A 24,450-nucleotide genomic window follows, 5' to 3' on the forward strand; every position below is an offset into this window, starting at 1 on the left:
AAACACGTCCAGTCAAGAAATCGAAATGATCGACGAAACTTGGAGCGAGTGCCATGGGCCAAAAGAGAAACTCTCCATCACCAAACCGAGCGATCAATTAGTAACGAAGCCACTGCGACCACCACGATCACGCACACATGGAGAGAAAAGAAAGCTGTCCGAGACGGATTTAGTGAACAAATAAATGGGTATCATAAATTCCTAAAATCATCTCACCAAGCAGCTCCTAAATGGGCAGGTTGCCTAACAGATTTCCCAATCCCAGCAAGTCTGCCGCTTTTCTGATATCACCATTTGTTTGGTTCAGAGCCTGGATAGTCGCCAGCCTCACCACACCCAACTTCAACAGCCTATCCGTCAACTGTGGCCAAGGGCTCTTAGCAGGTGTGATAGTCGAGTTGAAGTCCTGCGGCACAGATTCTTGCCTCTTGAATGTATTCCTTGTTCCAAAGATGGTGTTGCCAATCTGTCCAATCCACTTGTACGGTTCATTGATGTTGTCACTTCGTCCAGCATCCCAGTATTCCCATCCGTTGACTGAGCCAAATTTGCTGCCGTAGTTGGCTTTGAGGATTCGGATGGTCCTCTGATACGTGGTGAGGTTCTTCCAGCCGCTACCACCATTGAAGGAGCTCGTGAGCGTGCCGAGGACGACGCGGTCGGCGGGATAGCCGTTTTTGACGATGGCATTGTAGCCGTTCGGTGTGCCTGCATCTCCCCAGCCTAGATAATGATGTTAGGGCAGGTACACGACATGATGTGAATTCTCTGTCAGCTTACCGTTATAGAACTGGCAGTTGAACCAATTCACGATCTTGCCATTTGGCTTCTGAGAGTTGGTCGCGTAGTAGTCGAGAGTCTTGTAGGAGAAACCTCCGAGACCGTAGGGCTGTGGCTGTAACTCAGATGCAACCGGCGACATCGTGATGATGAACTTTGAACCAAAATCCTTGTTCAAGCGTTGCAGCAGGTTGTAAGGGCAGTTAACATTGACCCTCTCTTCAATGTCCAAGTCAATACCGTCCAGTTTCCGGTACTTGAGCTCCCAGTACAAAGGCATATAGTAAGTCTCGTTGATGGTGTTACTAGGACCACTGCAGAGCCTTGGATAACTTCCGGGTGCTGCGCCGCCCATCATGTACATCACTTTCTTCCCTGCACTCTGCAGTTGCTTGACTTCGCCCCACATATTGTTCCATATGGTGTCATTTGGATGGTTGTCATTCAGATGCATTCCCTTTGGATCAGGATTGATGTGCAGAGCCGAGATGTAGAGGTGGGTGACTTGTGTCGGGTTTTGAATTAGTGGGAGCATCGAGAACTTCCCTCCATCGACACGTCTGAATGTTTGGATGTAGGCCAGGTTTCGCGGTGGGTTGTAAGCATCAGCTCGTTTCTCCAGCGTCGTGACCTCCGATGGTAACGCAGATGTGAGCCCCAGCAAGGACAAGAACACTATCGTGAACCGCATATCGAAAGTGCACTGGCTTAGTGATGGATGGTAATGGCCCCGATGGGAAACCTCGCAGATAACTTGGGAATCCAAAGCTCTTCTAATACTTCGGTCATCCTCCCGCGGACGTTGTGAATTTGGCACTGATGCACACGTTGCCGCCATCGTTAAGACGTGTATGCGTTCTAGCCTATAGACGTTGCCATTTTTCCAAAAGTGGGCCCCGTCCATTGCCCATAACGGTGAAAGGCCTGAGTCTCCTGCTCGGATGTGCAAGCCATTTCACCCAGAACGTGTTAGCACGAAGTACGCCACGAGGTCGAGATCTCAAACAAGGTTTGCAGATCAGCGCCACAATACCCAAAGTCGCGAGCTCCCAGACGCTTCCACAGCCTTGGTGCTGCCAGGGCGTGAATGCATGCGAAGCGTGCTTCTGCGCGAGGCTGTTGGATTTCCGCTCCGAGTATTGACAGAGCTGGAAAGGATGCGGATCGCAAAGTGGCGTTGTCTGGCCCATGTGGATGTATGCCTATAAGTTGTGGAGTGGAAATTATACTGCAACAACCAGACTCGCCAGCCGAAAATCTTCATCAAGAGACAGTGCCTGTTGCTCTTGGGGCCTCATCAGCACATTCGAGACGCGTAATACAGTACGATATTCCATAACAAGAAAATCTCGTTGTGTTTCATCGCACCAGCGAGAAGTTGCATGTCGCCAGCGAGCATTCTGACTCCCGCGCGCAGCATTGGGCGAATCGTGGCAAGCGCGATTAATCAGTCTCGATGCTTCCCTAGGTATGAAAGCAGATACCTGTGTTGTCGTTGTTGCACCTGCGTAGGCCCAAACGTAGGGCCTACCGGCATATCCTGAACAGCATTTCAGGTAGTCTTGGGTGCGGATGGGACTTCTGTGTATACCCAATTCAAGCAACAATGTATGAAACCTGCTCGGGCCCTGGGCTGCAGACCTTTCGCATTCGCCGGCCGTCGATGGCATACTCAGTCACAAAAGACTTTGTCGGCTCGAACGTTAAAGCCTGTGCCGCGTGCTCATGACCGAACTTTGTCGTTTTGATGGTTGAGAACAACAGGGAAGCAGCCTGTTGTAGCCAATTCCCGGTGGTTGTGCTTGCAATGCCAGGCTACCAACAATACTGGAGTACCGAACACTCGCAACTTGCCGTTTCATGCTTGTTACGTCCCCGAGGTCTACTATTCAGGTTTGATAAGGGGATTTCCATAGATGTGGTTCTCTGGTGCATAGCTTGCAGGGGTGTCCGCCGATCGGCGCAGAGGAGTATAAACGCATCGCAGATAGATACTGAGCTTGATAAGTCTCCCACGACTACCACATCTAGCCAATGAGTAACATCGTGCGCGGCTTGTCAAGGTCATCGCTGCTCGTAGATCCATTTGGTCGTTTCGTCCTCCCAAGGCAGTCGTCTAGGAAAAGTCTCCCAGCCAGAAACACCACCTTGCCATGTGAGCAGGCCCATGACCTCTGGCTCAAGACGAAAGCCCAGGAAGACATGGGCTCTGTCGGCGTTCCAGTTTCTGGCAAGGCGCTTCTGGCTCAGAGGCATTCTGACGCCATAGGGATCTGAGGCAAAAACGTTGTATGCTCGTTCGCGCTCCCCCAATTGCGTGAAGTTGAGTTCATCGAGAGTGAAAGGCGGATTCAAGCCTTGTACCCGGATCCGATGATGCGGCCATTTGATAGCAGGGGCGTGCAGCTCCAGGAATCGGCGCTCTTTGAAGGCGTGAGTAACTACAGTGATATTCTTGGGGTATGCGCCGGTAAGCTGTCTGAATCGGATGATGGAAAACAACAGGTTCTGGTAGCTATCGGTGGCGTAGGTTTCCAGCGCATATCGCACACCTACAGGGAAGAGGGTGGGATTATGGTTCACCATGTACTTGAGCACCAGAGCATAGCTTTCCGCTTCGCTCCGGGGCGCGTTGGTGGTATGGCCGCCCGAGAAGACCAGCAGCGCCTCAGGATTGCTATGCACCGCGAGGGCAGCAGTCATAATGTGCGCGATGAATGTCTCATGTTCGCCCGGCTTCCTCGCGAGCGGGTCAGAGCGCGAAAAAGGCTGCAGGATCCACTGTTCTTCTGCGGTGTTCCTGCCATCGCCCATATAGATGCCGTGGCAGCAGACTAGCACGAGGTCGGTGGTCTTGCAGATGTCACTGCTCTCCACAAACTGCTTGACTTCGGTCATGGTCGCCTAACCTCCTTATGAGCGTCGCAGGTTAGGTTAGGTGGAGGTTACCGTGTTCAGCTGCATGCGCTTACCGCGTGCCCGCACAGCAACGTCAGACGGCCATTTCCTCTCAGCCTTTGCTGCAGGCTGGCTGACTACAGCTCGAAGGATTCGACAAAACGGTCGCAGCCGGCCAAGATGATGGCCCGACGTATCGGCAGCGAAAATTCCTGGATGCAGAAGTGTAGCACAGGTGGTCGGAGCACGCGCTCACCGATAGTTCCTGATGTGAGACCTGCAGATGGTCTGCGTGGTAGTGGTGTAGCATTAGGACATCGGATGGCACACAACGTTGCAGATTTGCTATAGGCTAGTTCGGTCGGTGTTCGGCAACTCCAGGCATGCTGTCGCAAACTCGCAGCGCAGCGCTCGAACAAACGCTGGCCTTGGCAGCGCAGGTACGGCGAGCGCGACGAAAGCGAACCGGCGAAGTAGTTGCAGCGAAAAGCGTTGAATGCAACATTATAGGCAAGATGCTGCATTTGCCGCCGTCAGCACAGGCCGGGATAGCGTGGCGCGGGTGATGACAGGAGGCTGTTGAGTTGCGCTGTCTGCTGTACGGCGCTCGTGTGAGGCGCAGTACCAGCTCGCTAAATATAAGTCGATACGCGTCTGGATGGCGACGCTAATGCACTATGATCGGGGCAATGGCGTGTACATAGACGAAGACACGAACCATCGCAGCGGGCGCACATTCTTTCGCCGCCTCTTGTATTGAGCTGTACACCACCGCGACTGTCGCGCCGCCGACCATCTGCACTCCTCCAACATCGACGGCGACGCGGTTTCGTGGGACCAAATCATCAATTTCGAAGCAGCTGTTTCGCTGGCTGTCCCGCGAATGAAACACTAGCAGCGGCGATCAGCACACGCAAAACCTATCCCTGAACCCTTCGGCTGCAATTCTTGGCTCAAACCTCTCAGACATCTGCTGGCCAGCTTCGTGCTTTTCCACTGCCCGCCCGCCTGTCTGCCCTGTTCTTCTGCGCAGCCAGAGCACGACTCACTCATCATCGCCCGACCATCCCGCCCCCTCACGACCGGGCTGGCTTTGTCTGCTTGCATCACGCCACCACCTCCGCAGCGCACCTTTGTTGCTGGAGCTGACGCCAACCACGCGAGCTCCTGCAGACGCTCCAACGCTCGAACCACAATCGTTTGGCAATCTGGTTAACGACCTTCGCCTGTCACAATGGCATATCATCCCCCTGGCGGCGGTCATGGCGGCTACGACTTGCACGACACTCCTGGCGGCAGCGGCGTAAGTTGGCAATAAGCGCGAGAGGCCAAGCACGTGCATAGACGTGTCTGCTGACACAGTGACTACAGCAACCATACCATCAGCCCCCGCATCGAGACAGCGAAGACGAGGAAGTAGAGCGCTCACTGCTTCACGGAAACCCCAGTGGACCTTTCCAAGGCCCTTTCGACGAACCACATTCACGCTCTGGCACGCCTGGCGGCCACGACCCCAAGGGCTACAATCTGGAGGAGTCCTACGTGGGCCAGCCGCCCAATTATGGCTACACAGAATATCATGGCAGCGCCACAACGCTCCAGGACCCAGGCTATGGTGCTCCCGATCGAGTGCCGAGCCCATATTCGAGGAGTGAGACTGGCAGCACCGAAGCATGGAGACAGCGACAGCAGCCCGGAGCTGCAGCAGGTGGCCTGAAGCGCAATGCCACGCGTAAGGTCAAGCTCGTGCAGGGTGCTGTGCTCAGTGCAGACTACCCAGTGCCGTCTGCCATTCAAAATGCAGTACAGGCAAAATACCGCAATGACCTGGAAAGCGGCAGCGAGGAATTTACACACCTGCGCTACACAGCCGCGACGTGCGATCCAAACGACTTCACATTGAAGAATGGATACAATCTTCGGCCAGCGATGTATAACAGACACACTGAGCTGCTGATTGCCATCACATACTACAACGAAGACAAGACTCTGACGTCGCGTACTCTCCACGGTGTCATGCAGAACATCCGCGACATTGTCAACATCAAAAAGTCCGAATTCTGGAACAAGGGTGGTCCTGCCTGGCAGAAGATTGTGGTGTGCTTAGTCTTTGATGGTATCGATCCATGCGACAAGGGCACCCTGGATGTGCTCGCAACAATCGGTATCTATCAAGATGGTATCATGAAGAAGGACATTGACGGCAAAGAGACCGTGGCGCACATCTTCGAGTACACCACGCAATTGTCCGTGACTGCCAACCAGCAGCTCATTCGGCCGCTTGATGACGGTCCGTCAACTTTGCCTCCTGTGCAGATGATGTTCTGTCTGAAGCAGAAGAACAGCAAGAAGATCAACTCGCACAGATGGCTCTTCACCGCATTTGGCCGCATTCTGAACCCAGAAGTCTGCATTTTGCTCGATGCTGGTACCAAACCCGGTCACAAGGCGCTTCTCGCACTCTGGGAGGCTTTCTACAACGACAAAGATCTTGGAGGAGCTTGCGGTGAAATTCACGCTCTGCTCGGTAAGGGATGGAGAAACCTGCTCAACCCGCTCGTGGCCATCCAAAACTTTGAGTACAAGATCTCCAACATTTTGGACAAGCCTCTGGAGTCCTCTTTCGGATACGTGTCTGTGCTCCCAGGTGCTTTCTCTGCATACCGATTCCGCGCCATCATGGGCAGACCACTCGAGCAGTACTTCCACGGAGATCACACTCTCTCCAAGCAGCTGGGACCCAAGGGTATCGAAGGCATGAATATTTTCAAGAAGAACATGTTTTTGGCCGAGGATCGTATCCTCTGTTTCGAATTGGTCGCCAAGGCAGGAAGCAAATGGCATCTGACCTACGTCAAGGCATCCAAGGGTGAGACTGATGTGCCAGAAGGTGCACCAGAATTCATTGGACAGCGTCGACGATGGCTCAACGGTTCCTTTGCCGCCACGCTCTATTCTCTGATGCACTTCGGACGGATGTATCGCTCTGGACACAACATCTTGCGCATGTTCTTCTTCCACATCCAACTGCTCTACAACATTGCTACAGTTACTCTCACCTGGTTCTCCTTGGGTAAGACACGAAGAGCACCATCCTTTGAACTCTTACTGACATGACGACAGCTTCATACTATTTGACCACTGCTGTTATCATCGACCTGGTCGGAACTCCTGGTTCTTCAAACGACCAACGGGCCTTCCCATTCGGCAACACTGTCACGCCCATCCTGAACACTTGCGTGAAATACATCTACCTGGCATTCCTTCTGCTGCAATTCATCCTTGCGCTTGGTAACAGGCCGAAGGGCAGCAGATGGACATACATTGTCTCCTTCTCGGTGTACGCGATTATCCAATTCTATATCATCGTGGACTCATTTTACCTGGTGTACCACGCTTTCGGATCTGGCACTGGATTTGTCACGGATCAAGGCGCTGATGATTTCATTAAATCATTCGTCTCCTCGACAGGCGCCGGTATCATCATTATCGCCCTGGCAGCAACCTTCGGTCTCTACTTCGTGGCATCGTTCTTGTACCTGGACCCATGGCACATGTTCACCTCCTTCATTCAGTATCTCCTTATGATGACGAGCTATATCAACATTCTCATGGTCTACGCGTTTTCCAACTGGCACGATGTCTCGTGGGGTACCAAGGGATCTGACAAGGCTGATGCCCTGCCTTCGGCTACAACACAAAAAGGCGCGGACGGCAAGGCCACGGTCATCGAGGAACCCGATTTGGCCCAGGCAGATATTGACAGCCAATTCGAGCAGACGGTCAAACGCGCGCTTACGCCATACATTGCGCCCAAGGAAGACACCAAGAAGACACTCGAGGATTCGTACAAATCTTTCCGTACTCGTTTGGTGACTTTCTGGATCTTCTCGAACGCATTACTTGCCGTCGCCATCACCTCGGACAACTTTGACAAGTTTGGTTTCACTTCTGGTGCCAACGATCGAACGGCCAACTTCTTCCGAGCGTTGCTGTGGGCCACTGCAGCACTGTCGTTTATCCGCTTCTTGGGTTGTGTGTACTTCCTGTTTAAGAGCGGGTTGCTCTCGTGCTGCGCAAGACGATAGACACGGCGGCTACAGCCACTCAAACCACCTCAAAAACAATTCGGCAGTAAGATGTGCAATTATCACGAGATTATCTGTTAGCATTACGGAAAGACTGGGACCGTTGGAAAGGCGTTTGAGCGGATTTCTGATATGACCTTGCTACGGCCGCAAACAGGCTGCTAGTGACAGTCCGAACACAGGCTATTGCATTGTAATGTAGCAAAATACCCACGTTCTGAATGACTTTCCGATTCTAATTCTACTCGTACTGTTCAATGTTTCTCTCTCAAATGTCGCACGTGCTCTCGCGTTCGTTTCGTCATCTCGCGTCTTGAACTTTCTACCTCGACTTTCGTTAAAACACCACTTGCGACTTTACTCGCATAGAACGAGTTTGCACAGCAGCAAATATGGCGTTCACAATCCTCGCGCCCACACCTGCTGCTGCACCTCAACGATCAACCTCAAATTACCTCGACAACGACGAAATGCACGACGACGAAAGCGACTCCCAAGAAGAACCCAACGACCAAGATCCCGACAGCATGCAAATCGACTCCCTCCCCTCCGGCCACACCAACGCCTCCCGCCAACTCATCACTCCAGGCCAAATCATCACGTCCGACCCCCAATGGATGCGCGGCCACGGAACCTTTGCCTCCCCCACCGACGACCTCTCTTCCATTCGCTCCACCCTCGCCGGCACAATTCAAAAAACCAACAAACTCCTCTCCGTCGTCCCCCTTCGCGCACGGTATACACCCGAAATAGGCGATTTGGTTATTGGTCGAATCGTCGAAGTCCAATCGCGAAGGTGGAAAGTTGATGTTGCGGCTCCCATGCTGGCGAGTTTGCAGTTGAGTAGTATAAATTTACCTGGTGGGACACTGAGACGACGGACGGGGTATGACGAGTTGAATATTCGGTCTTTCTTTGGGGAGGGGGAATTATTGGTTGCGGAAGTGCAGAGTTTGTTTCAGGATGGGAGTGCGGCGTTACATACACGGTCACTGAAATATGGAAAATTGAGGAATGGGTATTTCATGGCTGTATCGGGGGTCGGTGGTGGGAGTGGAGTTGTGAGGTCGAAGAGGCAGATTTTCACGTTGCAGACGAGAGGGAGGGGAGGAGAGGTGGATGTCATTTTGGGAGTGAACGGGTATGTGTGGATTAGCAAGCACGTGGAGGTTGGGGAGTCGGGAGATACGGTGCCGGGGATCAATAAGATCGAAGAGACGATAAGCATTGGGATGTATTCCAGCCAGAACGACGAGATCGGAAACGAGACGAGGAAGCAGATTGCGAGGGTTGCGGGGTGCATCCGCGCGCTCGTGGAGGGAAGTGTGAAAGTCGCGGAAGAGACTGTGAGGAGGGCGTACGAGGCGAGTCTGGAGCTGGATGATTTGGAAGGGGAAGAGGAGTACCTGGGCGGTGAGAGAGGAAGACTGATCGCCGAAATGGCGTTGGCTGAAGATGCTTCTTGAGAAAGAGCAGATCACTCTCATGTCTGACACAGATCGAAGACGATGATTGCACGCTCCATGCGAAAGGAACCTGGTAGCTGGCACTGCACCGCTCCCCGAAATGGTAGATTCCTTTCCAAGATCTGAAGCAAAGACTTCGCACAGCCAATGCGATAGGACTAGGCTCAGTCGGCAGTGGTCCTTTGGCTCGCCGGCATCACGCTCTGCTGCGGGCTCGTCGATCCGACACCACAGGTGGTTTTGCATGGACCACAAAGGCCGGGAGCATTGAGCGAACAGAGGAGGAAGGCGTCTGCCATGACGACGATGCGGCAATGACATGTATTCATCCCATCGTACACCCAACCAGTATTGATGAGCAGTAAGATCTATCAATGGCAAAGGCGGGTAGATTCAGATAGCTCGTCTCGAAATGCCGTGTCAGTTGGCCTGGCGTAGGTCGGGCAATGAGTACGCGAGCAGTTCATTCAACAAGAAAGTTCGAGGCCGAGCTGGAGTCTTGACAAATTTGCAATCCACGTTCAAACATTATTGCTTCATTTCAATCGTCACCTGCGTATAGCTAAAAGAAAAGAAGACGAATCTCAAAACAGCCAGCCCAAAACACGCGAAAGTGGTATAGAGTTTGCAAAACACACTGAGCGCACATATCCACAAGACACAATCAACAGCCGAAAAATCCGAATGCTTTCGTCCGCTCAATGCACAATATGTATCTGCCCGCCAATGATGATGACCCGGAAAGAAGAAAAGTGTCGTACCATCCGTGGTCGTATGTCCAAGAGAAAGTAAGCCTGTACGTCGTGATCAAGGAAGAGCGACCCGTTCGTCCGTCTCCGGAGAGGACTCCAATTCAGCGTCAGTCTCGAAGTTCAAGTCAAGCAGCCCATCTGGGACCGAGGGGAGGTGAAACGACGACCGAGTCGAGATTGTACTCCAGTCATTGTCACAAAGCTCCTCCTCTCTGTCATGTTCTTCTTCTTGCTCTTGCTGCTTGCTCTCGCCTGAGTTATGCGCTGGCGAGGGATCAGATCCTGATCGCACGTCCGAAGCTGCATCTTTTGTCATGTCCTGGCTTTCACGGACCTCACGGTGGGGCTCTTGACGTTCAGTCCGGTCAGCAACCTTTGTTTCTTCCGCCACCATTTTTACTGGAGCAGAATCAGAAGAGCAGGGCTCAGACTGTTTGAAGCAGCTCAAGCGAACATTCTAGTTCTTGAGCTTCTCGATCAATCTGCTGAAACGACCCTTCTTCTTCGTCGATGAGGCTTCAGTCTTTGCCGAATCTGGAGTGCCCTCTTTGCCGCCCTTGAATCTTTCCATGATAGAGTTGCGCTTCGCAGGGGTGGATGGGCTGGCGCCGGTGCGTGGAGTGCCTATCGGCTTGGACGCAGCTGGAGCTTCGCCAGAGTCGACGCCGGTAGTGACGACAGGTGCAGTCTGGTTGTCAGTGGCAGTGGCCGGGTTTGGCTTCGACATGGGGCTAACGTCCCTGCTGTCCATGGGCTGGTTGGGTTGTGCTTGCGACGTCGCAGGTGCATTGAGTCCCTTTGACTTGTCGTCCAGGCTAAGAGCGGCAACACCTGCGGTTGGGTCACCAAGTTGTGGTGCACCGGAAGCAGATGTTGTTTCCGCAGCAGGAGCTACAGCTGTGGTGGTAGCAGTAACTGTGGGTGCGGGATCACCACCGGACTGTGATTCTGGCACTTTCTGCAAAAGCTCCTTCTCCACATCGGCTTTCTCCTGAACGGCCTCTGGGTTGGCAGATGCTTCAGGTGCGACGTGAGCCTCCTTTTGTGATTCCTTCACTTCAGTCGGAACCGCGTCTGCAGCAGGACGCGTGGTGTCGCCTCCGCTTGGTTTCGTGTTCTCGTCGACAGTCTTCTGTACTGAAGCAGGGAGGACCGAGACGGGATCTGTTCCAGTGACTTCGTGTGTCTTTTGACGAGCAACTGCCGCAGCACCAAGAGCTGCAGCACCGGCGCCCGCAGCAGCGCCACCAAGAGCACCGCCAATAGCGCTGCTGGTCTGATCTTCTGGCTTTCCAATCTTGTCCTTCAGCTCGGCTTCAAGCTCCTTCTTTTCTGCTACTGCTTCCGGGTTTGCAGATGCCTCGGGAGCGACGCCGGCCTCCTGCTGACTCTCTTTCACGACCTCAGGAACCCCACGCGGCTCCAATGGGACCTGGCCAGCCAGCTGGTTGGTAGTGCTCGTAGGACCAACAGAGTTGACAGCTTGTCCCTCGATGGGAGCTGGAACGTCCTTACCCATTCCGAGGCTCGATTCGGGGATCATATTGGTGGTTTGAGGACCTAGACCACCAACAATGGCAGCGCTTGCAGCCGCGTTGCTACCGTCCGCCGAGGTGTCAGGCACAGCTGGAACGTTGGCTCCGCTGTTCTCGTAGGACGCCTTGTCTAGCTTGACATTGCTATCGATGGTGTTTGTTGTGAAGGTACTGCTGTCAGGCACCTTCTCGCCCGGCGCAAGAGTGATTGGGTTGCCGATGCCACTGGTAGCGGGAAGAGGGGCGACACTGACAGTCTGGTCGTCTGTGCTGCTCTTTAGCGATGGGTCGTCGCGCACGGTCGAAGCAATGGTGTTGTTGTTGAACGTGGACTGGTCTGGAAGCTGGTGGCCGGCTGGAACGCTGATCGGGTTCCCAATTCCCGCGCTTGCTGGAATGGGGTTGACAGAGAAGGTTTGCTCTTGCTCCTTGGAGTCAGCAGCGGGTGTCTCTGGGAAGGCGCCAGGCGCGGAGGCCGCCACCCCGCCCTCCTTGTCCTTTTCCTTCTCGAGTGGCTGCTGGCCAGCCAAAGAAGCCGTAGTAGCGCCGGGCGCGACTGAAGAGAGGTTGTGCGCCATGGAGTTGACGGGCTGGATGTCCTCTGGCAGCAGCACGTTGTTGAGGTTGCCTTCGTGGTCGGTCTCTGTCTTGGCGGTATGATCGTGCGACCAATTCCCGTCGGCGACGAATTTGTAGTAGACCTTTTCTGTTGAGGGCAGGTTCACGAGCTTTTCGTGCAGCTGATCCTTCTTATCGAGTTTCACGCTCTTGCTCCAATTATCAAACGTTCCGGTCACGTAGACTTCGTCGGCCGGATGCGACCTGTGCGATGGATGTTCGTCAGCTTATGCGCAGCCCCTCCGATCACGACCGCGACCAATTGTGAATGTGCGAGCGGGCGGCTGAATGCTGCCTGGAAGGTGATTTTCTATGCTGCGCGCGCGGGAGCAGAAGTGGGATGCGTGTGACGTGGGCCGACGTACCAAGTGAAGTTATAGCTTCCCATCTTTGGTGATGAGACGTAGCGTTGCAGGGAGCAGTGGGTTGTTGTTGAGCGCACAGCTATTCAAATGACGACAGCGATGATGTGGAGAGAGGAGTGCGTGACCAGGTCCAGGTGGGCGCGCGAAACGAAACGCCGGCGGGTCTGCAACGATGGCGTACCGAGGAAGAGAGGTTTGCTGTCGCTCTCCGCGTCTGCGCGCTGCCGGCACAAAAAAATTGTCACGAGAGAGTGCGTGCGGTAGACTGATGCGCGGTGATGAGCGTGGAGCCAGAGTCGTGAGAGATGTCGGTCGCACCAGAGGCTGCCTCGTCGGTCCCTGCAGGCATGATTATCTACTCAGCAGCGGTGGCTGGGCTGGCGAGCTGGAGCTATTGGGTTGGGATACGAAAGTGGAGCTGCCGTGGCTGGTCCTCACGGTATTGGGGTCACATGGTGGTTTTGGAGCGGTCTAATATCACGATCGGTGCAAGCGCTGAACGGTGTCGCAGAGGGCAGAGTCGAACGGCGGGACGACTGACCTGTTTCGTGCATTGGACTGATTCCCGATGGTAGTAGGAATGGTCGTTCAAGATGCACGAGAACAGAACTGCATCGCGTACCGACAGACATGCAGTCGGTGAGCATATGTATATATATGTACGCGCCCGGCCACGTTCCTGAATGTCTCGTCCGGCCGTTGCAGCAGCAGCAGCATAGCTGTGTGTGTGTCTCTGGCACAGACGGCCAAGTCGCAGCTCGGCCCCGCAGATCGTCAGAAAGAAGCTCCTTCGATAGCTGCCCGCGACCGCCTTCTCGAACATTGCCCGTTTCTGCGCCCTGCCCTGCACCACCGCCCTCTGCCTCCGCCTGCGCCCTCGTCCACCGCCCTGCTGCACTGCACACACCTGGTCACCTCCATTGTAAGCTTTCCACATCGCGCCCCGCGCTCTCCATCGCCGGCCGCTCCTCCGACGTGCCTGAGCGCGGAACAGTCGCACAAGACCGGCGATCCCTCTCCATCCTAGCTCCTTGTACGTCACAATAGTGGGCTCGTTTGACATCTCGCCCTGCAGCCTCAACTCCATCACGCGCGTCACACCAGCACAGCAAGCAGCAAGCTCCCCGTCAGCGGAGCCAGCAGAGCCTAGCCAGGGAGCTCGGAAGGACCACGGTGCGCCGCCGCCGCCGCTGAAAAAGAGCCTCCATTCCCCGCCCCTCGCGCGTGCCTGGAGGAATGTCGCTCCCCAGCGACTATACCAACGAAATCGGCGCCCTGAACCGCGAAGTCCTCAAGCACCAGCCCAAGGACATCCTCCAGTTCTGCGCCAACTTCTTCCAGCGCCGCCTGGAGTCACAGCGCGCCGAGTTCCTGCTGTCGCACCGACATTCCAGCCAGCCGGGAATGGCGGAGAGCACCTTCCCTGGCTCCAATCCGTTCACGTCGACTGCCCCCAACCAGCTGGCGGGAACAGGCGGCGGCATGCATTCCCTCGCCGAAGAAGAGGAGCACGACGACTTCGCCTCGCCCACCGCCTCCTCCTTCCCTCCCCACGTCCGCGAAGTCTCTCCCACCGACCCCAGCAGTGGCCCCAACAGCGCTGCCGGAGGCACATTTGGCAACTTTGGTGGCTTTGGAGCCCCTCGCAGCAGCAATCAAGCCCCTCCCGCGCCTTCTGACAACATGTCACAATCCGCCTTTCCCAACAACTACAACATGAACCGTCGCACCTCGGTGTCGGCCGAGTCGCTCGCCCCCGGAGCAGCAGATGACAGCAATTGGAAGGCTCCGAGCTATCCAAAGACAGCCGAGCAGCTGGCGCGTCTTCGCGAAGCTGTGTCGCACAATTTCCTGTTCAAGAATCTCGATGAAGATCAGGCTTCGCAGGTGCTAAACGCTCTTCAAGAGAAGCGTGTTCCCGCCAAGGATGTCAGAGTCATCACACAGGGCGAGTCGGGCGACTACTTCTACGTTGTGGAATCCGGCAGATTTGACATCTACATCTCGCATTCTGGCAAGGCAGAGCAAGGCCAGGCGGGTCTCGGAGACAAGGTCGCAAGCAATGGCCCAGGCACCTCGTTTGGTGAACTGGCGCTGATGTACAACGCCCCACGTGCAGCCACCGTCGTGAGCACTGAGCCAAGTGTGCTGTGGCAGCTTGATCGTCTTACCTTCCGCAAGATTCTGATGGACTCTGCCTTCCAGCGTCGTCGCATGTACGAGTCGTTCTTGGAAGGCGTGCCGCTTCTCTCCTCTCTCACACCATATGAGCGAAGCAAGATTGCCGATGCTTTGGACACGGTGAAGCACCCTGCCGGCAGCACAATCATTCAAGAGGGCGATGTTGGCGACAAGTTCTACATCTTGGAAGCAGGCGAGGCAGTCGCCGTGAAACGTGGTCGCGAGCAGCAACCCTTGAAGAGATACAAGCCAGGAGACTATTTCGGCGAGCTGGCTTTGTTGGACGACAAGCCGCGTGCTGCGAGTGTGGTGAGCACATCCGAGGTCAAGGTCGCTGCGCTTGATAAGGACGGCTTTCAAAGACTGCTGGGACCTGTGGAGGCCATCATGCGTCGCGATGATCCGCGCAACCAAGAAGGTGTGGACCCCCTGCGATGAATCAAGATACCATTTTAGAGAAGGAATTTGAAAGCCACGAATATCGCAGCAGCCACGAGAGTGGTTCAAGGAATCTCGAGAGTCGCAATGTCTTCATAGGCGCATCTCAAAAAGGCTTTTCATGGCTGGCAGGTAAAAATGAAGTTGCTGCATCGTAAGCTTCTTGGAACAAGATGCAGACAGTATTGGCTTGGGGGTGACGTGTGGCGTCGGGCGAATCTTGGTGCTACTGGTCTTCTTTTGTGACATAACCCCAAGTGATGGACGGTAGGAAGGAGGGTATGCAAGGGAGCCCCTCGATCTACTCATGAGCAATCCATAGAAACGAATATCATTATGCGATCGGAGCTTTGCATCACCATCTTCATTTGAGGGTGACGTGCACATCTAACAGGGAACATATCATCAGCTCCAGCTAACCCCAAGATCTGGTGGAAATTCTTGACTGTCGAATAGCTACAAAGCATGTCGTCATTTTGCGTGGTGGTAATGGGGGATTATGCAAGTATGGGCTGGTGCGATAATGCCTGCTTGGATCGATGCGCACATGGCTAGTCTAGTCTGGTTTTCTGCACACTACTACGCTGGCCCCCATGTCACGCCATGTCTGCACTCTGGGTCATGTTTTCCAAGCTTCTCTAGTTTCTTCGGAGATGAGCTATACCTACATGCTGTTAGTGTAGCATTGCGACCCGAGGTGCCAAGTCCTTGTTCGATGCAAGCGAAGTAGGATAGTTGGCGGAAATATGCATTCGCTTGGCTGCAGGAATGTGCGATTCTACTCTGCTTCCGCGTGCTCGATCACCACGTCTTTCCGGTCCGGGGCTTTGTATCGTGACGTCGGCATAGCATGAGGTATGAGTGGGTCGGAGTTCGAGAGATGTAGTAGACCATGGATCGCGAAGACACTGCGGTGAATTATTTCTCCATCTCCTACTCATCACTGCAACTTTGTCACTCGAATTATGTCTCGCAGAATGTACAGGCTGCCAGCATCTCCAGATTTTGCTGTCTTCAATTGGAACAGTTCTGAGAAATATAATGGATCTGGACCTCCTCCGACCTGATGCTCTCTAATCAGCCCCAAAGGCTTTGTCAATGATCGGTCAGCGAAGAGGGAACTTACGAAGACTCTGCCTGTGACCAGCACCACAACGTCTTCTAGACTCGTGCCTTGTATATCCACTGAGGCGATTTCATGTTTCGTCGATTGTGGGATTAGGTTCTTTTGCAACGGATGTTATCTCAGTACTCCTGTTTGGCCTGCCCAGGGACAGCAATCACGACTCACGAAGACGCCCGTGTAGATCGCCTCGCCGCCAGAGAAGCTCGTGGTAGCGGACTCGAAAGATAGGGTGGAATCTGCAGTGTAGAACGCTTTCAACTCGGGTCTGCGAGACTGATCGTCCCAGAGCGCATAGTTCTGGTCAATGAAAGCTTCTAGCGGGAATGGTTATTGTCTCGATTCCCCAAGATTTGGACGACACCCACTGGTGACTTCGTAGACGTTGCCTGTTGTCGTCAGTGTTAGTCAAATCGCCTTGAGTGCCTGCCGGATGGCCGGCTGTGGTTTGGTACCCATGATGATATTCTAGAGGCGCTTTGCTTGGAACACTTGTGAAATTGTTGGATGAGAAATCTGAGCCCACGTTGATTTGAAGGTGTATAGCTCTATCAATATTGTCGAATCCCAATCTGATTCCGCCCATCCGTCGGTATGTGCAATCATGCCGGGGAGGATTATCCGACCTCCACCTCTACAATCCATATCCCTGAGGGGATGGCCGACGGCTGAACACTGATACGCGCGAGTCGTATTATCGAATCTTCGATACGACTACCTCTGCGAGCTTGTTTGTCTGCCTGCAGCCAATTTGTTCCGAGGGAAATGAAGTGAAGAGAAAAGACGCCGTTGACGTATGTATCGGTCTAGAATTTCTCCCTCTAAGCCGAAGGTCACCCGGCGCACTTGGTAAGCGATGTATGCAAGCAAGTCTGCAATATGTGCAGCTATGGGCTTAGCTTGCATGTCGCCGCGCATGCTCGGCATTCGTGTGATGAGCACGGAGCGAATGTTTGCTGGTCTCGTTATGCGCTACTGTACGCGGCTCATGATCCCTTGCGCAGCTGAGAGAAAGGTTTCATGAGCTTGAGCAATTTCGTCGAAGCCGTGCGCCGTGCTGGGCGCCTTGTAGATTTCTCTGCTTCTGCTTCCATTGTCGAAGAGGACGAGGAAGACAGATTGGACGCCCAGGTTCGAGACCGTTGGTGAGTCGAGATGTAGAAAGATTGGCGGGAGGAAGAAGGTGCGGGGACTTCATCTTCATCACTCGCGTCGTAGAAGTAATCCCAATCATGTGGTGATTGTTCCTCGCTAGAGGAGGTCGATGATGACGAAGAACTCGTTCGTTCAGCGTCCTGCTGCTGATTTGGAAGGCATACTGGTTGGCGCAGGGCTCGATCTCGCAGATGAGGAGGAAGAGAAGACATCGCTGCTGCTGGCTGGGCTTGATGGACGTGGCGAATTGCTGCGAGAAGCGTTGGAGGCCTTGATAAATTTGTCCAGAAACGCGCCCTCCCAGCTGTGATCGGAGGCCGTGGTGGTTGCTGCGGAGGACGACATGATGGATGATACTCTTTTGGTTTGCTGTCCTGGGAACTTCGTAGAGCGAAGGCGATGACTATAGCTTTGGAGATTGCCTTTCGGTGCTCCGGGAGTAGACAGTTGTCTCGTGATCGCGTGGGTGTGATACGGCTTGCTGACTGCGTGGCCTGACGAGACGATGGGTTGATTTGATTCGGTGACCGATTTAAGGGTGCTCGGGTGGTCTTGATATGGTGCTGGTGGTATCGGAGCAGGTCAGACCAGGTGGGTGGTTCGGTTGCGTGATCGTGGTCCCAGAGAAGGTGGTGAAGGGCCTAGAAGGTGAGTGAGGCAGCAAGATTGTTATACCCAACCCGCTGCCGTCGAACGACTACCGTATAAAGGGTGCCTACAGGGCTGACGCGAACCGCATTGATGCAAGCGCAGAGTCATCGTGGATCCTGGCATCCTGGTCGCTCCGCGTGCTGGGCAACACGGACGCAGCGGACGGAGCTAAGACTCGTCGCTGCAGCAGACCGGCCAGCAGGACAGGAGCAGAGGTCGCGCGTCCGTCGTGCAGTACGGCATCCGTGCAGTCCGCAAGAACCGCTGGTCTCGCACGCATGCGCTGCCGGCGACCCTTGGCCATGACAAAGCCCGACGTTTCCGCTGTGCCCAACTGCGGCCGAGCGGTGCGCCAGGTTGATTGGCCAATTGCTCAGCGAAGCTCGCTACCCTTCACGCGCAGACAGGCAGACGTGCGGGAGGATTGTGACATGACAAACAGCGTACGAGCAACGTCTGCTCAGCCCTGCAGCTGAACGGCCGCAGTTTGACCGGTGTCCAGAAGAGGGTGCTAAAAGGATCTGCTCACATAAACTTCGCAACCCTGAGATTGCAAGCCTAGCCTATTCGAGTCTTCACGGCGGCACATGGCAGGAATTTTCGGAATGCTCTGCGAAAAAAGCCCCCTGGTTGCCGGTATCATCGTGGTATAGCTGCAGAAAGCCGACAGCGACAAGTTGTAGATGACCAGGCTGTTTCATCGGCGCCAGAGATTCGCCGCGGTTGATAACGCGTAGAAACATCGCGATGAGAAGGCCAGACCACGGGTTCCTAGTGTGCGACGTTTCTATTTGCTCCACCTCACCTTCCAAATGATGTTGTCTCGATCGCAGCAGACACATAAACTGCAGGCACGGCTGCCAATGGCACGTGGAGATCGCGCTTTACAGCTCAAATCGACACAACTGCTTCGGCAACACTACATCATTCACGACACACCTCATACCTCATAACCAGCTTTCCGAGCTCGCTTATATGTACCGCTGCTGCACATATGGCAACAACATGAGGCTCATATACGTCTTCCTCCATTGCGACGTGGGGGAACACTGAAACCAGTCCCTGCTCCTGCATCCTGCTGCAATCTCAAGCCATAGTCGTACCGCGGTCACATAGCGGTGGCTCCTCTCCGGCTTCTGCTCGCACGATATCAGTATGCAGAGTCTCTGTTTGGTCATGTCACGCTGCCAGAGTTCCTGGGATGACGCGGTAATGGCGCTTGGCATCATAGATCTCTCAGCTTCCTGCAAACCTCTACTACTGCCACTGCATCCACTGGATGTCTTGGACGATCGCCCAGACCGCCTGCTCTCCGCACCCTTCATTCAAGCAGATCTACAGCCTGACGTTGACGTGGCTGGCCTGCGGAAGGAGCAGCTCAGCGTGTCCAGTAGTGCGATGCGGGAATTTCATGCTACCACTGCCTCGCTTGCCACCTCGCGCCCTCTAAGGTAGAATAACCTCGCAGTCATCGTGCAGATAGACCACCAGTTCGGTCAGAAAGTGGTATCAGACGCGCCGAGATCCAGAGCCAACACTCACCGGCATAGCTGCATACACTTCAAGTCGAACGGACACGTTGACTTCGACTGACAATGTCGGCACAACCGTGAGAGTTGGAAACGCACAATAGTAGTCTGTTAGTCCGTTGACCCACTGCCATAAGAATCCGAAATGTCTCATACCATGGGGCCGAGACCTGTATGGGCGGGGTGTTCCAAATCAGCGGCAGTCATGGACGCTGAGCTTCGACTGAATAGTGCCTGCATCATGTCAAGTGAAGACTATGCTGGAAGGACGACATCAATCAGTGGATCAAGGCAGTACTTCTACGTCGACCATATCGTGAGAAAGCGGCCGTCTGAGTTCGCCAGGTTGAGCTTTAGGATATTGCCAAAAGGTGATGTGTGGCAGGCCATGGGTTGCGCCATTGGACTGCTCATGGTCCTCGGTCAGTATGTTGAGAACGCGGCCGTACAGCCCATGAGACAACAGAAGATGGTGCTGGATCATTCAGCGAGTGCCATTGCGGTCAGCTGTCTGTTACGCCACGCTTGAACGGTCCTGAGTTCCGAGTATGTGTAACTGAGCGTCGTTGGTCGATGCGGTATGATCTTGCACTTATGCCGCTACATAGAGGCAACTGATTCTGAGGGCTGCGGTGGACTTGGCGGAGAAGTCCTGATCAACGCGGGAAAGCTGCAATACCTATGGTGGACGGTGGCTTGGGGGTCTTCCTCTCCACGAGTACATAGCTGCTATTCCTGCAGTGTGCCCAGCCGTGGTCGCTGTCCGCTGTAGGCTACGGGTAAGATCCGAATGTACATAGCTGATGGTGGTTGTCGGAACGCGGTGATTTCGTGATCGGATAGTGGTCTCTCGCAATTATTCAAGACTTGACCGTGCGCATCAATACCAATTCCGTGTCGTCTTCTGTGCTGCTTCGTTGCATCTCGATGCTGTACTGTGCATAAGAGAGTGTTAGTGACTGAGAACAACAGTCGTTGTTTCCGGGGCGGACTGCACCGCCCCTGCCTTCGGCAATCCTGCCGAAAGCTTGTGTCAAAAGTCTCGCTGTGAAGCACCTCACAGCAGTCATAGCGTTCCGTGACGCATCTTGCAGACAACGACAGCTTGTGTGCGCTGACACCCTTTTCGAACCACACAGCGAGCCGGCGGCCTTACCACAAGCGTGCAAGAAAGGACTTGCCCTTTCCCTAAGCCGTTTCCTCACAATTCGCCGAAGCGAACACTCACTGCACAATGGTCGGCACGCGAGGTCCAGTGCCAGTGCCTATGCAAACCAATGGCACCGACCTGACACTGGACATCTTGGAGAGACTCGAGAACACCGATCCCCTCCACACAGAAGATGCATATCCAGAAGTACCACAGGCTCAGCTCAAAGCTGCCCTCGACAGACTCGCGAGCAGGGCAATGCTGGAGTATGACACGAACGACGCAGAGCGAGTAGTACTCACGGCGGAAGGCCAGCAGATTGCGGACGAGGGCAGCCACGAATACAAGGTGTGGGAAGCTGTCAAGGCAGCGGGGAAGTTAGGAGTCAAGGATCCATCGCTCGCGACACCTAACGCCAAAGTTGGTTTGGGCAATGCGATGAAGCTCAAATGGGTCAAGAAGGATGGCGATGCCCTGGTTTCGCTGCAGGAGAGCGTCAGAGATCAGACGAGAGAGGTCCTGCAGTTCGCAGCCCAAGCGGGCAGCTTTCCAGATGCCAAACAACAGAAGGAATTTCAGAAGCGTAAGCTGGTCACAACGAAAAAGGTCATCACATACAGTGTGCGGAAGGGACCCCGTTGGGCAAAGGAGATTCCAGTAGAGGTGACAGATCTCACTGCGGAGATGATCGAGGATGGCAGCTGGAAGACTGCGACCTTCAAGCCGTACAACTTCAAAGCGCTCGGTGCGAACCAGAATGCTGGCACATTACATCCACTGAACAAAGTGCGAGAGGAGTTCCGCAAAATCTTCTTCAACTGGGACTTCATCGAAATGCCGACAGCACGGTAAGATTGGAAATTTTCCTCCCTTGAGCCAGGCTAACATTTGTACAGCTTCGTGGACACCGGCTTCTGGAACTTCGATGCCCTCTTCGTGCCGCAACAACATCCCGCTCGTGATCTGCAAGACACCTTCTACGTCTCAGATCCAGCCGAATCTGGTCTCCCAGGGCCCGATCCGATCGCAGACGCCGCGCTGAACAAGATGGAAGCCGATTCTCGCCTTTTCGCTACAGGCACATCTGAGGAGGCCAAGCCTCTCGACTACAAGAAATATTCCGAAGATGTGCGCGCCGTCCATCAGGAAGGAAAGTTCGGCTCTATCGGATATCGCGCTCCCTACGCTGAATCAGAAACGACTCGTCTGGTCCTCCGAACACATACGACTGCTGTGTCCACGTACTGCCTGCATCGATTAGCGGCGAACCCACGGCCCGCGCGATACTTCTCGATTGACCGTGTCTTCCGTAACGAAACTGTCGACGCTACGCACTTGGCAGAGTTCCACCAAATAGAAGGTGTCATTGCAGACTATGGCCTGACTCTCGGTGGTCTTCAAGCTTTCTTGGGCAAGTTCTTCGAGCAACTAGGCATCGCAAACTTGCGCTTCAAGCCCGCCTACAACCCATATACCGAGCCATCTATGGAAGTCTTCGGTTTCCACAGAGGCCTCAACAAGTGGGTCGAGATTGGCAACTCTGGCATGTTCCGACCTGAGATGTTATTACCCATGGGCCTGCCGGGAGGCCTACGAGTCTACGGCTTCGGTCTTTCGCTCGAACGACCAACCATGATCAAGTACGGTGTATCAAACATTCGAGAACTTCTTGGACACAAGGTCGATCTGGGGTTCATTGAAAGCAATCCTGCAGTCAGGTTGGACAAGGATTAGAAGTCCTCCACGAATGGAATTTCTGCACGACTTCCCTCGCGGTGCTTGGAGGTTATGAAAGTGGCTGTTAGGGAGTACTGTAGAGATACAGCGCGCTCGCGCACAACAATTGTAGACCACGACTTGAATGAGATAACTGTCAACGCTGGCTTTTGCCCCTTGGAATATCGCCTATCATCGACAATTGCCTTCTCCTGGGCTTCTAAATCGATTCGATATAGGCTTATTGTTCATCATCAGCAATATCCATCGCTTGCGCAGCCCTCAATCATCCTCTTCATTCTACTCTGGAACAGAATCTCCTGAATTCGCGGCATCCACTCTTTGCCCCCTGTGTACGTCTTGTGCCAAACCACCTGCATCCCGTCCTCGCTATAGGGCTTCAGAGCCCCAACTAGCGACTCCCAGTCCTCTCGTGTTTTGGTGCCTGCAGTTGTTGTGGCAGTTAGCCAAAGCTTGCGATCAAGGCTTCGGTGCAGCTAATACCCTCGTCTAATTCATGCTTGATACCAGTCCTGGATAGCACGTCCAGCCTGCTTATCAATTGCGCTCGCTCGCGTCGCGTAGCCAGCCATTTGAGGAGTGCTGTCGTATCACTGTTGTCAACTACAGCGACCATGGAAGGTTGACAGGCGTAGTACATGAGTAGGCTCTCGGCTCGCAGTTGGCGGCATGTTCTTGACAAGCTGGGCTCCTCATAGATGTTAGGAGATGCGTCTGGCCGTTCCGAAATAGATTGTAGGCTCAATGTCCAGATGTAGTTGCGCAGCTCTGCGGGGACTTTGGAGAATGGTGAGCAGTCCATTTTGGAAGGCGAGAAGTCCGGAGAGTCTTCTGTTGCAATGCATACTGCTCACTGCGGACATGCTTATAGGACTACATGTTGGTAGATTTGCATGGCTGACGTCGCTGTGCTGGTGAAGGTTCGTTTGCCAGTTTCACATATGCGACAGATCTAGAGTCAGGAGCGCAGGTCGGATGAACGTGATCCATGCTGTAGGATTATACACTGCTGCTGTCTATGGAAGCAGCTATACAACTCCTACTACTCAGCGTATCGCTTGTTGACTGCCTAATGTGAGCCGGAAGCTTGGTTGGCGAAGCTCTTTTGACGTTCTCAACAGACTTCTAACACGCTTAGATGAGGACGTGGTTCGGTGCATAGTAGCTCTCAGAGAAAGATTGGCTACTGAGGCAGGTTTGACGTGGTAGCTTCGTGGAGAAGCTCTGGTCAAGCTGCTGAGCTGGAGGTCGTCGAATGATTCTCATTCCCACGGCTGCGATACATCACCATCATATCACGATGGACGACGGGGGAGCCGCTCACAGACACGCTTTCTCGACGAACATGTGGTTGCAGATAGGATTAAATTGTCGTGTCTGGTGACATTACAATGCTTAAGCAAAAGCTGTAAAGCTGACACGCGTGCAATCTGATGCTGAATCGGGTCGTGGCCTGTTGCTTAACACTGCCTGAGTGGAGAGATTTGGAGCTGCCGTGGTGCGAGCCATTGGGCTTTGCTGGTGTCAGAGCAATTGGAGTCTGCTGGTTGGTTGCCGCTCGAAGACCCTGCAGCCGCAAAAGATCGGCCGTTGTGCAAGCATATTGCCCGATGGCAGCCAGACATGCGCTCTTCTTCACCGACCACCGTACGTGCAGCTCACCCATTGCCCGGCACTCCACCGTCCACGCGCTGTCGCCCCTCCCAGCTTCACCGCAGCTGTCGACGGGTTGAACGAGATCGATCGCCCCGTGCCACGAGCGTTGTGGTCCTGGCCCCCGCAGTCACTCGGTCAAAGTCTGGTCGCGACTGCCGTTAAAGACCCGCTCTGCATCTTTTGGCAGGTCGCCCGCCCTCGGTCACCATAGACGCGTCTTCCTCGACGAGCGACCCTCGCCCCCATCCGACAGGACAACGAAATGCAGCGAGTCCGCACCTGTTACCACATGCGATGGAAAGCAGCGGGGCGGCAGCATCATCATGGC

At 54.3% G+C, this 24,450-nt stretch overlaps 8 protein-coding genes across 8 annotated transcripts; 4 read left to right on the top strand and 4 right to left on the bottom strand.

Moving 5' to 3' along the window:
* Positions 1-226: 226 nt before the first annotated feature.
* CKM354_000562900 (uncharacterized protein) lies at positions 227-1,471 on the bottom strand (the record flags this gene model as incomplete). Its single annotated transcript, XM_044800907.1, has 2 exons — positions 227-723; positions 781-1,471. The coding sequence occupies 2 exons, from the start codon at positions 1,469-1,471 to the stop codon at positions 227-229; spliced, it is 1,188 nt and encodes a 395-aa protein (XP_044656842.1).
* A 1,373-nt stretch (positions 1,472-2,844) lies between these two features.
* CKM354_000563000 (uncharacterized protein) lies at positions 2,845-3,678 on the bottom strand (the record flags this gene model as incomplete). The annotated part of the gene is made up of 1 exon (XM_044800908.1): positions 2,845-3,678. The coding sequence occupies one exon, from the start codon at positions 3,676-3,678 to the stop codon at positions 2,845-2,847; it is 834 nt and encodes a 277-aa protein (XP_044656843.1).
* A 1,234-nt stretch (positions 3,679-4,912) lies between these two features.
* On the top strand, positions 4,913-7,766 carry CKM354_000563100 (uncharacterized protein; the record flags this gene model as incomplete). Its single annotated transcript, XM_044800909.1, has 3 exons — positions 4,913-4,981; positions 5,050-6,751; positions 6,802-7,766. The coding sequence occupies 3 exons, from the start codon at positions 4,913-4,915 to the stop codon at positions 7,764-7,766; spliced, it is 2,736 nt and encodes a 911-aa protein (XP_044656844.1).
* A 392-nt stretch (positions 7,767-8,158) lies between these two features.
* On the top strand, positions 8,159-9,232 carry CKM354_000563200 (exosome non-catalytic core subunit RRP4; the record flags this gene model as incomplete). Its single annotated transcript, XM_044800910.1, has 1 exon — positions 8,159-9,232. The coding sequence occupies one exon, from the start codon at positions 8,159-8,161 to the stop codon at positions 9,230-9,232; it is 1,074 nt and encodes a 357-aa protein (XP_044656845.1).
* A 1,209-nt stretch (positions 9,233-10,441) lies between these two features.
* CKM354_000563300 (uncharacterized protein) lies at positions 10,442-12,525 on the bottom strand (the record flags this gene model as incomplete). The annotated part of the gene is made up of 2 exons (XM_044800911.1): positions 10,442-12,341; positions 12,503-12,525. 2 exons carry the CDS (start codon positions 12,523-12,525, stop codon positions 10,442-10,444), a joined length of 1,923 nt encoding a protein of 640 aa, XP_044656846.1.
* A 1,213-nt stretch (positions 12,526-13,738) lies between these two features.
* CKM354_000563400 (uncharacterized protein) lies at positions 13,739-15,121 on the top strand (the record flags this gene model as incomplete). Its single annotated transcript, XM_044800912.1, has 1 exon — positions 13,739-15,121. One exon carries the CDS (start codon positions 13,739-13,741, stop codon positions 15,119-15,121), a length of 1,383 nt encoding a protein of 460 aa, XP_044656847.1.
* A 5,692-nt stretch (positions 15,122-20,813) lies between these two features.
* Positions 20,814-22,463, top strand: CKM354_000563500 (phenylalanine--tRNA ligase subunit alpha; the record flags this gene model as incomplete). The annotated part of the gene is made up of 2 exons (XM_044800913.1): positions 20,814-21,577; positions 21,626-22,463. The coding sequence occupies 2 exons, from the start codon at positions 20,814-20,816 to the stop codon at positions 22,461-22,463; spliced, it is 1,602 nt and encodes a 533-aa protein (XP_044656848.1).
* Positions 22,464-22,908: 445 nt separating this feature from the next.
* CKM354_000563600 (uncharacterized protein) lies at positions 22,909-23,268 on the bottom strand (the record flags this gene model as incomplete). Its single annotated transcript, XM_044800914.1, has 1 exon — positions 22,909-23,268. The coding sequence occupies one exon, from the start codon at positions 23,266-23,268 to the stop codon at positions 22,909-22,911; it is 360 nt and encodes a 119-aa protein (XP_044656849.1).
* Between the last annotated feature and the right edge of the window lie 1,182 nt (positions 23,269-24,450).

The sequence above is a fragment of the Cercospora kikuchii genome (genome assembly GCF_019650295.1).
Source record: "Cercospora kikuchii DNA, contig_00003, whole genome shotgun sequence".
NCBI classification, from domain to species: Eukaryota; Fungi; Ascomycota; class Dothideomycetes; order Mycosphaerellales; family Mycosphaerellaceae; genus Cercospora; species Cercospora kikuchii.